Raw genomic sequence first — 15,761 nt, 5'->3', positions numbered from 1 at the left:
CAAATTTTCATAAGTCATTTATTAACAAGCTTTCTGAAGAGAGGAAAATTTGGTCCCAAGCAAAATGTTAGAGCGGAATAATCAAAATGCATTACATTTAAAAAGAAAAATGATCAGACTTTTTATTTAAGGCAGCATATACAATGAAACCATTTTTGCTTGCAAATAGATTTCCCTGTTGCCACAACTGATGGACAACCCCCCCCCCCACACACACACACACACACACACACACATATTTTTTAAATGACACAAAATCAACATTAGTGAAACTACAGTATGTGCAGTTCTGAACACCTGAACCGTTTGATTCCCAGATTTAATAATCTAAAGTTTCGAGACTTTAAATGAGTGTCACAGTTTCAGCAAAAAAAATTACAGCACAGTGTAGTCCGATAGCTTTATGTCCCCTGAGAAGAAAAAGATTATTATTGAGCTGTGAGATGAGGTTTGTTGTGTTGTGAGTCCAAAAATGATCCTGCGAATTGAGGTTGATTGATTCCATAAGCATGTGAGGATGTTCGGGGACATGTGTGTTAAGACTATAAATGATCGTTTTAGGTAAAGGAATACTTCATTGAACACTGACCAATACAAACTGAATGCTAAAGCTTAAAGAGTTCAAGTAAAAAACTAAAATAAAACGTACAACCTACAATCAGATGAGGACAGTAGTGTTGTCACGTTTGATAAATGCACCATTAGAGTGTAATTAAAGTCCTTCACGGATTTTCGATGGTCCTTCCTTCAACCAACACATTTAATTTTGCAATTTGTCTGTTTCATGATTGCTGATGAGAAGATCAGTGGCGAGTTTCACCATTGAACTACACTCACTGTGCTCAAATGCCGAGGCGTCAGGTGGACAGGTGTGTGATTGAGCTTCTACGACCCCAAGAGGTAACAGGTTCTGTGAGCTTGATCGTGCAACAGTATTTTCCACTGAGGAACTAACTGGTGGTTTGGCTCCAGAGCAACAAGTGTGTGTGCAGAAGTCTGAAGCCTGGGGCTGGTGTGCCTCGGGACTCTGAGAAAGGTCTGGGGAGGGGCACAGGAAGGCGGACAGCGGGCAGTCTGGAGAGGAATATTTGGCCAGCACCTGAAGCTGCTCGGGTCTGAGAGCGGCTTCGGAACAGACCGTCTCATACAGGCCTGAGTAACTCTGCCAAGCCTTCATCTTCATCTGATTCAGCTTTATCCTTTCAGCGGTCAGCTTCTCTCGCTCGCTCCTCTGCAGAGCACAAAGAAACAAGATATATACACTTTAAAAAAATATTTAGGCCTAAATTTAAAATTTGTTATTTATATAATTTTATTTTTTGGCATTTCAATTGCATATAAAATTTTACTGCATTACAACAGTTTTAACAAACTATTAAACTTAAATTGCTGCATATGTGTCAATCATACATAAATGAAACGTGTAAGATTTCTGCACTCAAAAACCATGGCATAGTTAATTATCTGCTTGCATCCATTTGATTTTATTTAAATAATCATATTTTTCAAAATACAATTTTTTAAATGCATTTATTTGAATGCCTTTGAATCAGCATAAATCTGTTCACTGTGAAAACCATTAGTTAAAAGGTATGAACATGGAAATATGGCTAGCTGTACAACAAGCAATTCAGTAAAAATGTATGAGACTGGATTTACTGATGATGAATAAACCTGATTATTGTGTATTTAAAACACAATAAATTTATTAGTACTGTTACAGAAATCTTACCCGTTTCATTTATGTTTGACTGACAAATATGCATCACATTAAGTTTATTAGTCCGTTTATTTTAAAACTGTGTAATCCAAATGGATGTAAATTTTACATGCAATTCAAAAGTTATGGATGACTCTCACAAAAACCTGTCCAGGTCATATTTCACCCAAAAATAACAAACCAGATTTTTTCAATAAATAAATAATCTTGTTCATCAGAAAATGAAAAATGTTTTAGGACATTGCCATACAATTCTTTACCATAATAAAAATGTGAATAAATAAAATAATATGTAAAATATTTATATTTATAATATTTAAATGATTGCTTTGGCATTTTCCTTTCAAAAATCATTAAAAAATCATTTAATATACCTAATCAAAACTTTCATTGGCATTACAAAATAAATCAAAATAACTTATCTTATAAAATCCTATTTAAAAAAAGAATAAATGATCCCTAAATAGTTGTGCATTTCCTGTGCATTTTCTTGAAGAACAATCAAATGTGATCAAGTCACATTTTTGTGAATTTCACTGAAATAGCAGCTGTAGATCAAAACTTTAATCCTGAATGAGGTAACTGAAGTGCTTGAAGAGTGTACAGCTATAAACTTTGAGCCTTTAGGGATCACTCAGACTATAAGGATCTTTCGAATACTCACCAGTTTCTCGATTTCATACTCCAGGTTGTGTATGCAGTCAAGTTTCCGCTTGCGGCAGCGACGGGCTGCAATCCGGTTTTTGCTCCTTCTGCGGATGTCATGCACAACGTCGAGCTGCTCCCGTGTCAAGCACTGCTGCTTCAGCATCTGCTGGAAGTCATTCCTGCTTAGAGACACGATCTGATCCACAGAGAGCGGCAGCGCCATCTGGTGGAAAATAATCAACATGTCTATCATCACCTAAACCAGGGTTTTCAAACCTGTCCCCCAGCACTGCACATTTTGTGTCTCCCTCATCTAACACACCTGATTCCACTCATTAGCTCATTAGTAGAGACTGCAAGACCTGAATTAGGCGTGTCTGATAAGGGAGACATACAAAATGTGCAGTGCTGGGGGTCGTCCAGATGTTTATATTTGAACCACTATAATGTCAGCTTAGCTCAACATTTAGTGAGTATAAGATTTATGGGTTAATGCTTTTATTAAGGTCCTCATTAAGGACTCGTGTGGACTTTTGATCTCACTATGAGCCTGACAAGTCATTATCAGGTGTGCAAAGTTGGTATGATTCCAGCCTGCTCAAAAGGCACTGAACAGTGCAAAGTCCAACAAACATTAACAAATCTAATAATGCTTAGCAGAGGTGCCAGGTTTTTGCTTACTGGTCAACTTTCAACTGCACAAAATTCTTGTGACTAGACAAGATGTGGGTCTTGAGATGCACCAATTGTTAGTATGACCATTTCTTTATTAATGTTATTAATAACATCTGGTGGGTCTCTAAAGAAAATCACCCAACAATGCAATTAACACGTAAAGTAACTAATTGAATGTATCGCTGGATAATTACTCAACTTTTCTGAAATAACAGCAACTTTTATGTAAGAACAACTTCTTAGATTAGAAATGTGTTGCTTGACAATTAGAAAACAAAAAATGAAAATACATTTGCAACCATTTAGATTCCAAGACAACTTTGGATATCAATAACATATTATTTTTTATAATAATATAAAATATTAGTATGATTAAACTGCTGTTAATAATGATAATAATAATATATTTGTATAAAATATTAATCATCTGTAAATTTTAAAAAAATTAAAAGATATTTGCCACCATTTAGATTGCAAAGCAACTTTAGATAATTATTATTATTATTACTTTAATATACTGAATTATAATATTATATTGTAGTACTTATATATTATTATTATTATTCAAATGCTATTAATAACAACAGCAAAATAATAATAATAACATTTGTTTCAATTATTCATAATCTGTCAATTGAAAAAAAGTAAAAACAATTGCGACCAAAACAAAAGTTGCAAAACAACATTACATAATAAAAAACATTATCATTATTATTATTACTGTTGTTGTTGTTGTTATTCTATTCATAACATTATTATATTTGTATAAAATATTTATTATCTTTATCGTATCAGTCATAATAAAGGTATTTCCATCAATCTCTACTCAGGTTCAGTCTATAAAGTAAGTCTGTGATTGATTGATTGATTGATTGATTGATTGCTTGGTCTGTTTGTTTGTTTGTTTGTTAATTGCCTATTTTATTGTCCATTAGGACAAGCGAAAGTTTAATCGCTTAAGAATGCACATCTTTCCACAACAAACTGCACAATTTCATGCATCATTTAAGCACAAAAACTTAAGGATAAGGGTTTGTTCACACCAATGAAGCACCACTAATAAATACAAGCAGCCCTCACCTCATACACTCGTTCACTGCTGTAAGACTCACTGTCCCCCTCTGTGTCAAAACTATCAGAGTCCTCCCCTGATTGGTTGGAGGGTATGTATGGACTGCCCTGTGATGCTGGTCCCCCCTCTCCATCGTGTAGATGAGCGCCTACCGCGCCAAAGTTCTGCAGAAACGGACACTCCACTGCTCTGGGATCCGGGTAGCAGCTTTTCAGACAGTTGAGATTCGAGGGTTTCGCCACCAAGCCCAGGCCAGAGGGAGAAGCCTGACAAGAATCCGGCCAGAACGTGAGCTGTTTGGCCACCTCTATTTCCTCCATGCTCCTCTGTTCATTGCATCGGTCATCTTTGAGCTCCATGTATGGCCTCACAACTTCCTCCAGACTTGAGCGAGGGGACATTCCCCATTTTGCAGAGTCTCCTGAGTCACAAATGGATTGTGCCAACTCATTACAGGTTGGAAATGATGGCTGGCCTGTGCAAGGACCAGGACTCGGGGAACAACATTCAGGCAGAAGAGAATCTTCATCGCCAGTGAGAGGTGTCTTATCGCATGAAAAGACCTCCTTGCCGTCTTCATTGCTTGAGCGAGGTAGGCAGCTTAAAGGACAGTCGTCTTCTGTCCTGTCAAGGGACATGGGTTTTGAGCTGCAAACATCCAGACAGGATCGCTCCTTCCCACAAGCGATTTGAAACTTCCGGTACTTTGGGCACAGGAGGGAGTAATCTGTGTCTTTTTGGCTGTAACAGCTTTTTCCCACGTCCTCAATGGCCACAGAAGGAGGACAAAATGGCTCTTTGACTTTAAGCTGAAGCTGTGAGGGCTGAAGTAATGATTTGTCTTCATCAATAACATCATCCTTGTTATTCGAGCTCAATTCAGCCCCTCGTGATTTGCAGCATTTGGTTTTGCAGCACTTCCTCTGGACTTTTGATGCACTTCTGCTGCTGTCAAAGAACTTGGGGAGAAGGAAGTCAAAGCAGGCTTTGTCCAAGTTCTTGAAACCAAGAACAGAGGCACAGTTACGGATTTCCAGCACGTTCTCTTTGGTAAAGAGGAGTTTTGAGGTGTAGGCAAAGTCCAGCAAGGGTTCGAATCCATCTGAGGTAACCTTCAAAATGAAAAAAAAAACAATATATTTTAAATCAAGTGTATAAAAATGCATCATATCTCACACAGACGTTGTTATGTAATATATGATATTTCTGCTGTAACTGGGCCAAATATATCCCATGAACTTCCTCTTTCATTTCAGACCTTTAATTATGTTGTTACCTCATCAGGAAGGTTGATGATAATTCCTTCAGCTGTATGACTGGACACACGAGTGCTGAAATAATCACTGCAGGATGCCAGAACTGCCCGGTGGGCCCGATAACTCTGGGTCTCTGCCACAACAGTCACATCACACAGAAGATCTTTCTTCCTCTGCTCATTCAGACATTGCAGAACATGGGAACTGTGCACAGATGACTGGAAGGTGAACTTAAACGAATTTGAGTTTTCCACCGACATGCTGAGTTAATCTGTGTGGTAAAAAACATAAAGAATAGATTTGCATGCTCAATTCAAGGAAACTGTCATGTAGTAATCATGACTGAGATTATTTGGTTATAAAACTCATTCATTAGACATATAAAAGCAGGCATCACGGTTCCTACACAGTTTGACCAATTAAATTTCCGTGACTCTTCCTTTTTCTAGATACAGATGTTTCAAAATCATATTTTATATATATATATATATATATATATAATGGATGTTGTATGCAGCAATTATAAAGTGCAATTTCTAACCAATCAAATATTTTAGAGCTCAGCATAACTTGTAAAATACATATTCAATATAGAGATTTCCATATGGTGAACACAGTTTTAAAATCCCCTATGATTTTTACACAATTTTACAAATTACAACAGTGAATTGGCAACTTTTTCAGCAGCATTGGTTCCAGAAGCATTTTTCCCATAAATTTTTGTTAGAGTTAAAGAGTTAGGCTATAGCCCATGAACCAAACGAACTAGCTAAGAAGTGAATTACAAAATTTGTTCATTGTTTATTATGTATATAAAAAAAGCAAGAATTATATAAGCCAGGACCTGCCTGTAGAATTATATTTTTTTCACTAGTTAGCAGGGGATAGGAAATGGAAAACCAGGAATGGAATAAGAACGGAGTGACACTGTGTGTGTGGTGGAAGATAAATTTATACCACTCCACTTACACGACTCCGTTCAAGTTTTGTGTGTAGCTTGGCGCCACGCAAAGTGTGCTGTTTTGGCTCGTTTTTCTTCTTTTTTTCTTCATGTTTCGTTCGCTTCGATGGAGAAATGTTCAACAGCGCTCTTGCTCGCGTGATACTTAAGCACGTACGTGTCCTTACCCACGCGAGCTCCTTATCTCCACCGTGTACTGAGAATTAGACCTAGTCAAGTCATGAGTGTGTATGCGCGCTAGCGCGTGTGGGGCGCAAGAGTGTGCGCGCTCACTGCTGACTCATTGGGTTTTGCTGATAAAGGATGAGCAAGCATTTTCCCCGTCTGTCCCTTTCTAAACTCCTCCACTTTACGAGGAACTTAGGGACCAGTTGTCTCATACAGTTCAGCTGGAGAATTTTATGTTGTTAAACGGAAACATTTGAGCTTATTCCCCTAACAACAGACGCGCCTTGGATGTAATAAAAACCGAACATTACGCTTTTTCACAAAACCTAGTGAGCCGCCTACCTAGACAGCATCTAAGGCACCCCAGGTGCGCTTTAAATGTTCGAATGGAACCTTCGGAATGCGGATACGACGCTCAAAATGCTGTCTAGGTAGTTAGCTCATTATGTTTTCAGACACAGCCTACGTCCGACAGGGAAAAAAAAACGACATCTGTACAGAATACAATCGTGATCATTGAAAAACTCACAGTCGTATGGCGTGAAACAGAACAATATCCAAACTAAACCATTTAATACGTTTTTATATTTAAATTAGACATTTAAAACTTTAACTATAAAGTTCACCCATTTGCATTTTCAATGTCTTTCTCTTTCGACACAAAACTAACAAAACCAGAAGAGATCGTATATACTCACCTATCATATCACCGCAGAGTAAGAGGAAAAGTTGGATTTGATAGGCTACTAACGTTACATACTAACTCGGCTTGCTTAAAGCCCTCACTTGTAACTATGAAAATAAGGAGGCGCTTGTATTTCACTCTGGTGTCATGTGACTTCTGCCAAAAAAAATTGTTTTTGTCCCGCCTTGTCAAACAAAGCCCTCCTTTCATTGGTCCTCTTTCCTGTCAATCATTAACGTCACTACTTCCTTACTCTTCGCCTCCAGACCGCCTTTGTTTTCACCCACAGTCCACTGTACAGGCCGACAGATACATGATTTAACCTCCTCAGTCCCGAGTTGGGAAACTTTACAAACAATAGAGAAATAATTATGGAATATTTACTATATTGAATATTTGGACTTAAGAACATGGAATCTAATACTATTCTGATATATTTATCCTCACCAATGTAGCCAGACACAAGCACACGTTATGTCTACTATAATCATTAATTGAATACTATAATAGTTATTTTTATATCGAGTCTTTACATAAGTTGTGAGTCATACTAACAGAAAAAAATTATATGTAACTATTTTCTGGTAAAATTTACATATTATGGTTAGTAATTACATAAACATGATGTGTGTAAACACTGTAAATGTTACTCACTTGAGTCTAAATGTCGAAACTAATCATATGCCATTTCATTTTTAACATTCACAATCATAATTCTGATAAAGAAAAGGAAACTTTTGCTAACTAAACAAAGCTCTAGACTAAATAAACTCTAAATCTGGAGGAAGTAAACATTTCATGCTGCTAAACTGGTTTGTGGACATACACCTCTGGTATTTCAGCTGTGTGGGATGGGGGTGTCGGCCATTGATATTTTTGAAGGGTTTCACAATCCTAAAATGAGCAGATCACATTTCGAAACCCAAGTTCCCTATTGCTGAGTGACTAAACAATGGTGTGTAGTCATACGTTTATCGTCACCTAGCTTGAACTCAAATAGCTGAACAGAAATGTAATTCCTTAATTCCTTTTTTTATGCAACTGGCAGACAGTAAACAGTAAAAACCTTTACTGAGAGTAACAGTTACACTTTCACAGCAGAGCCTTTCAACTGTACAGTATAGGTGAGTGTACAGTATAGTACACTGTACAGTATAACATGCCCTTAAAACACACAAAGAAGAAAAAATAGTATATATTCAGAATGCGATGTCAGGCATATGAGTGAGGCAACTTCTCAGCTCAAGTTTGGGCCACAAGAGCATCTGCTCTGAAATAAGCCCATATCAGCTTAAAATATATTAAATATACATTGATTAAGTGTCTCAGTCTAAGCACACTGATTCAAGATCAGTTTTCTGCTTCAGTACATTACACAAGCACTGAAGGAACGCTGAGTAGTAAAGACCCAGAGGTAAAAGATCTTTCGCATTGAAGTCAAAGGTCACGAGGAGCCCTGCCTCTTTTGACTGATCACTCGGAGCGTCTCTAGCTGCTGTGCGCGTTGGCTATGGACCGTTATCAGATTTCGGTTCTCTTCTGTAAGTATCCTGTATTCTTCCTCAAGTTGCGCAAACTCCATCGACACCTTTTCATCCTCTAGCAGCTCTGCCATGAGCTCCCTCCTGAGTGTGACAAACACAAACGGGGAAATAACATGTTATAATCATTCATTACAGCACTTCTTTTACTGACTGTATTTAATGTAATGATGATATGTAAGGTGTGTGCTAAAGTAACATATTATGTGGGTTGGGTGTCAGACAGGTGACTACAGTCGGCGGTTCTGTGCCTGAAACTATTTTATAGGAAATGAAACTGTCAACACCATAGTTGTGGGTACCTGGGTTGATACAATGATTTCAACTGGGGGAAACAACTTATTATAGACAGTAGACGTCTAGATACAGAGACAAGTCTGTGGTTTGTAATGTTTTACTAGCTCAGAAAGGCACTGAGCCAGTGGGTGATCTCTTCTACATGTGGCCTTTGGACCACAGTTAACCGTTTGAGCAAGGATATAGGGTGGTGACAGACACGTTTCTGTGTCTATTGTTTAATATGAAGGTTTAACGTGGAAAATAAAGGGTTAAAAGTGTCTCACTGCACAAGGATGAATCAGAGACACTATACACAGCATATCACTAGGCAACATCAGAATTGAGTCTCTATGAGTAATACATCTGCAGTAAATATACAGAATTGATTTACAGTATATTCCTGAACAGCTGAGTTTGGTGCTTTATCTGAACTCAGTGTATCTGAAAAAGTTCATGTGTTTTCCTCTTTAGGGAAAAAAAATGAGAAAGAGAACAAACACTGGAAATTTACAGTGGCATTTAGATGACAAGAAAGTTCTAGTGTTTCCCTTATAAATAAACCATATAACATATTACATAACAATATAAATATCATAGTATATATGGTTTACAAATATATGATATACTGTATGATGTACAATGTTCTATACATTTTATATATAACAGTGTTGACTGTACTTTACATTACATATATAGTATGTATCTTAGGCCATTAGTATTTTCACCAACAAAAAAGGGGGTTTTAAGTCAGTTATTTCTATTTTGCTGTAGTGTGTCAGTAGGAAATATCAGTTTACATTTTCAAACATTCATTTTGCCATTAATTGTAATAATCCAGTGAGATTTTTGTATGCACATTGAATCTGACAACAGCCAGTGCTCCACACAGAGTTCTGATCTCACCATCATCCAGTCTGTCTGGAATGACATGAAGAAACAGAACAAACTGAGACAGACTAAATCCAGAATGTGGCAACGTCTCCAAGTTGCCTGAAGAAACCTTTCTACAAAGCTACTTGAAAAACAATGCGCAAGTGTACCAAGGACAAAAGCTGTTTCAAATGTAAAGAGTGGTCACACCAAATATTGATTTGATTCAGTTAATAGACGTTAATTGATAAATAAAATCTATTTATGACATTATTTTTGAAAGCATCCTCACTTTACAGCATTTTTACACAAGTGCCTAAAACTTTTCATAGCTTTGTAGGAAGGCTTCTTCAAGCATCTTGGAGACTTAGCCATAGTTTTTTTCTGTTTCTTCATATTACTCCAGATGGACTGAATGATGGGTACTAGCTGTTGTCAGACTCCTTGTGCATACAAAAATCTCACTGGATTGTTACAATTAATGGCAAAATTAATGTTTGGAAATGTAAACTGATATTTATGATGGGCCATAAGCCACAATTCATTCTGGTGCTCTCACACACTTATATTCTCTTTTTCACATATATTTATACTCTCACACACTTACATTCTTCTTTCACAAACATACATTTTTGCTCTCATAGTCACATATTTTAATGAACACATTCATACATTTTCCTCTTATATTCATATATTTTATGCTCACAATCATACATTTTCGCTTTTGTTTTGTGCAGTTGCTTCATGTTGCCGATATTTTTTTGTTTGTTTAAGGTCAGTTTGGCCAGTAACAGAGCAAATAAACAATTAATAAATTAAAATAATAATTAAAAAATAAATAAATCGGCAACCATATGGGAATCAGACAATTTGATTGTGAAAAAAATCAGCAATTGGAATCGGTCATGAAAAATCCTGATCAGTGCATCCTTGACTGGCATACAGTTAGACCTACCTGAAAAACTTAAAGCATGGTTAATTTCATTTTTATTATATTGTATCTATTTGTGCTAAATGGTTATCATTTATTTCAATACAAGGTTACGTCAACAATGAAAACAGTAAGTCTGATTGATTGATTGATTGATTGATTGAATGAATGAATGAATGATTGTGCCCTGTCAACATAAAATCAGTATCATAACACTTGTACACAGATCTGTAAACAAGTAGGTTACAGAATGAAATTTGAAAATTAAAAATTACAATTAAAAACTGTACTTGAAAAGAAAACAGGATGACTTTGAATAACATAATTGTATAGTTGTGTTAGGATGAGCTGATCAAGTATTGCAAATGTATTTCCTGGTTTGAGAGTGACCTACTTAAAGTGGAAGTAATGGATACCAAAAAAAAAAAAAGAGATGTGACATGCATGCATACATATGTACGTATATACTTATATACTCATACTTAAGTGTATATGTGAAGTATATACAGTACATATGTGAAACTATGTGAGTTATAATGCAGGTATGTAAGAATAAAGAATACATATGTGCATGAAAGTCAGAATATATTTATGTGCTGAAAAGTAAAGTGTATATATATATATGTAAGCCAGGGCTGTCCAAACTCGGTCCTGGAGGGCCGGTGTCCTGCAGAGTACACCGGCCCTCCAGGACCGAGTTTGGACAGCCCTGATGTAAGCAGAAATATATGTACGCAAAAGGAGAATGTAAGTGTGTGAGAGCACCAGAATGAATCATGGCTTACGGGCCCCTCATAGATATTTCCTACTGACACACTACAGCAAAAGATAGAAATAAATAAATATATATATATACAAAAATAGATTCTTAAATAAGTCATGCAATTATGTATTTAATGTTACTTGTCTTTACATACATTTCACAACAATTTTATACTAGTATACTGTGTGATTTGAAAAATACAAATCTATTTTTGAAAATCTCAACAAGGTTTTTCAAAAAAGGTTGTTTGAAATCCTAAAAAGTGGTATACTTTCAAGGCTTTACAGTGCACTTTCATTTTCATCAGTGTTTCCAGCCTATGATTTTTGATGTAGGACAATTTTAGCATTTCAGAGAGTGACACTTTTATGGGGATCTTCCTATAAATGCTAGCAGCACTGTTCTTCTAAACACAATTGATCAACCAGGCATTGATAATTAATAATCATAGCATAGCCTATAGCATAACACAAATTTAAATAAAAACAAAATCATTTCACAAATGGCTTTATAGATTGATAAAGAATATATTGAAAGATAAAGATTACAGATTTTTCGAATCTACACACTATAGTTAGCACATGTCATGCTTTGATGCAAAGAGACACATGTAAGCTCTTAGAGTTTGCTCACTTTAGCCTTTTGTCTAAAAAACAGTCGGAGAGTATTTGATATTAGTGACAGCCTTTTTTTGTTTCAGTAATGTACTAGTTATGAGGAAATTGTATGAGGAAAAAATACTGAACTGGTCATATTGTCAACAATCAAAACCAACCCTACATGTCAGCATGAAACAGCATTCACTCTCCATTTACTTGCGTAATGTAGCATATTTTTGAGTGAAACAGCATATTTATAGGGGGAAAAAATAGTATGATTGTGAAGATAAGTATTTGTTTTTCATACTGTTTACAATAAGACCAATAAAGGTATATTAGATACAAAATGTGTCAGCTTCTAGTGACAAAGATTAAATGTTTTTATTTAATAGTTAACAGTATTTAATAAATGTATTTACTGTATAATAATAATAATAATAATACATTAATTAGGTATGGGCTTCTACAGGCAAATCTTAAATGTAATTATTATTATTTTGCATTTAATACATTTATTTTTAATAATAGTAATAATAAATGATGGGCTTCTAGAGACAAAAATGTAATGCTTTATTTAATAATATTTTTGAATTAATACATTTATTTTTATTTCAAATTTATCATTTTGATATTATAATTCAATTTTGATTTCCCTTTAGGGCTGCACGATAAATCGCATGCGATATTTAATGCGCATCTTGTCAGAAAGCCGGTTCTGTAATCAGCGGTAAATCTCCATCACGTGCGTGCTTTCACATTGAGCAGCATCAACTACACAGAGCCGTCGTTCACTGACGAGCTGCGCAAAAAATCGCGCGAATATGAACATGGTTTTGCGCAGCTCGTCAGTGAACAACGGCTCTGTGTAGTTAATGCTGCTCAATGTGAAAGCACGCACGTGATGGAGATTTACCGCTGATTACAGAACCGGCTTTACTGATAAGATGCGCGTTAAATATCGCATGCGATTTATCGTGCAGCCCTATTTCCCTTTGACTGTAACGATAATTTAAAAGTAAATAAAACTAATGCCATCTTGTGGTCTTACAGAAGCATTGCTGAAACATTTTCTCATCGAGAAAGTTGGATTCTCTAAATATCCCATTAAATAAGCCAAATAACATGTTGTGTAACAAATTGAAAATAGTCAAAGGAGGAACAAATGTCCTGTCCAGTCAAGGACGAGAAAACAACAAACCTTTTAAAGCAGCAGTAAAATATTTTTCGTGATCTGCAGATGTTTATAATATTGTCTGGGTGGATGTGAGACTATTTCTGTCTGATTTAGCTTCTTTCCTCATGAATCTTAAATGCAGGATCATTTCACTTCACCCTTCTGTACAAACCAAGCCGCAACCTCCCGCTCTCTCTCGTGAAGCCAACACGGAAGTGACTTAAACTGTAATTCATCGACTGGCCGCTAGAGGCTGGCTGCAAAAGGGAGTCAATCCCATAGACCACCATGTTAAATTGCCCAACTTTACAGCAGAAAAAAACATGTTTACAGCCTGGTTCAAAAAATGATTTTGCCCTTAATGACAACTGTGAGGGGGGGGGAGTGCATGAGCGTGCACCAGTTGTACACTCGTTTTTGCAGTGCATTGTGGGATTGAATGAGTACACTCGAGAACGTCCACTATGGTTTCGGACACCACTAAAAATGGCTGTTCCCTCAAATAGTGCCCTATTTAAGGGTATAGGGGGCGATTTCGGACACAGCCATGGTATTTATTATGTCTATGTTCAAAAACCTACGGGTGACGTCACGGACACTATGTCCATGTTTTTATACAGTCTATGGTACAAACCCACCACTCACTCCTGCTAATTCTGCTGTTTAGCGCTAATATTAGCACAGTGGATTTAGCTTTTCTACCGTTTTTTTTTTTTTGCACACCCGTCACACTGTATGACCCCAAACATCTTTAATACATACATCTTTACTATACAATACATCTTTAGTTGTGAGATATATAGCCAAATATATAAGATCTACTACTATCAGAGTCTTATTATAACTTTTTTTCTTCAGCAGACTCTGTATTCTAAGCATGCAGTACTATGCCATCATGTTTTATACAGATTATTAATAAACTTTACCTGCAGGCGTTGCTCAAGGTCAGGGAATGATGGAAGGGGATCCTCTGCATCTTTCAACTCTGACAGGAAAAGAAAGCCAAAGGAACATGTCTGGTATGAGAATGCTAATATTTGAGATCTTTACTCCAAGGCCTTAGTGGTGACATCTGCATCCATCTAATCAGCTAAATCATACCACAGTGCACACGACACCACAGCATGTCCAGTAAGTTAGCTGTTTACACTGATCTAGATCCAGTTTCCCTTGTGTAAACATACATGTGGCCATTCACATAGAAACTGCTTCCAAATCAGTGCAAAAAGCCAAATTCGACCACCACCTGTTCGGACTCTAAATCCTGAACGGACAGATTGAAAGTAACTATCTCCCAGGTTCTTCGCAATGACTTGTCTTTAACGAGCGCTCTGACAGACAGCTTGTCTGCACTGATTCCCGCCATGCCAGCTATGTTCAAGTGGGGCTCACTGCTAAAAACAGGCCTGTTTACAGTCATGCATCAGCCAGATGGCCGATTAAAAGATAAATATACATAAAAATTTGCAAGGGCATTATCTGAAACATGATATGCATGTGATTCCTGCAGAATGTAGCATGACATGACAGGAGCATGACAGTTTCATATAATTTTGGCTGACTGACTGCATATATTTGAATTTTGGATTTTTTCCCACTACGTCAGTCTTTCATTGTTTTATATAATACAATATAATAGAAGAAAAATACATTTTTGTAAATGTATTATTTAAAAGTACAAATGTTTAAAATATATACAGAACAAATAATTTAATATAATAATCATTTTATGTATAATAATAATAATAATAATAATATAATCCGATCATTTATTAGTTTGTTATTAATTTATTCGTTTTTTTAGTGTTTATTTTAGTTTAGTTCACTCTTGGAGTGATGAAAACCTTTAAGCTACTGTTTCCCCAGTTGTTAGTTGTTGTTTATTTCAGTTAAATTTATTTCATTTTAAACTAAATACACACAAAAATGATAATAAATAATCACCAAATAATAAATAATTCAACATCTATCTATCTATCTATCTATATTAATTTGTTTTAATTTAATTTCAGCTAAACTAAATTGATTTAATCATTTTATAGTTTTCATTAATGACTGACTGTTAATTACACACACACACACACACACACACAAACACAAACAAACAAACAAACAAAAGAAAAGAAAAGAAGGAATTAAAGAAGGCTGAATGTAGCATGTTTATGTGTAGGGCTCTATTTATGCTCCACTTTTGGGAAAAAGAAAAGAAAAGGACGCAGGGCAAAGTAGCGGCAAAGCATGAAGTATTAAATGCTTTTAAATTTAGGCCAGTGTTCTAAAAGCAAATGAGTGAATCATGCAGCACTGAGGTATTAAACAGAAACCTGATGCTGCAATGCCCAGGCAGCAGCTGCCATCAAAGCATTTGCCCGAATAGCTGTAAAACACTTTGACAGCGCTGTTGACTTTGTGGCTAGGT

At 36.1% G+C, this 15,761-nt stretch overlaps 1 protein-coding gene and 1 long non-coding RNA gene across 2 annotated transcripts in view; both read right to left on the bottom strand.

Annotated features, from left to right (window-relative positions):
* Positions 1–214: 214 nt before the first annotated feature.
* LOC107718731 (transcription regulator protein BACH1-like) lies at positions 215–7,302 on the bottom strand. Its single transcript, XM_016525938.1, has 5 exons — positions 7,199–7,302; positions 5,392–5,642; positions 4,124–5,227; positions 2,385–2,591; positions 215–1,231 (listed from the first exon to the last, which is right to left on the bottom strand). The coding sequence occupies exons 2-5, from the start codon at positions 5,629–5,631 to the stop codon at positions 761–763; spliced, it is 2,022 nt and encodes a 673-aa protein (XP_016381424.1). The 5' UTR covers positions 5,632–5,642; positions 7,199–7,302; the 3' UTR covers positions 215–760.
* Positions 7,303–14,272: 6,970 nt separating this feature from the next.
* The window catches only part of LOC107718800 (uncharacterized), a 10,161-nt gene continuing 8,672 nt past the window's right edge, over positions 14,273–15,761 (bottom strand). Inside the window, exon 3 of the long non-coding RNA XR_001637449.1 lies at positions 14,273–14,327. This is a non-coding gene — a long non-coding RNA (uncharacterized LOC107718800). The remainder of the gene's footprint in view (positions 14,328–15,761) is intronic.

Source organism: Sinocyclocheilus rhinocerous, unplaced genomic scaffold (genome assembly GCF_001515625.1).
Source record: "Sinocyclocheilus rhinocerous isolate Xijiao unplaced genomic scaffold, SAMN03320098_v1.1 scaffold1655, whole genome shotgun sequence".
Lineage (NCBI taxonomy): Eukaryota > Metazoa > Chordata > Actinopteri > Cypriniformes > Cyprinidae > Sinocyclocheilus > Sinocyclocheilus rhinocerous.
Note: the sequence above shows the minus strand (reverse complement) of the source record. Positions and strands in the feature narration are given on the sequence as shown.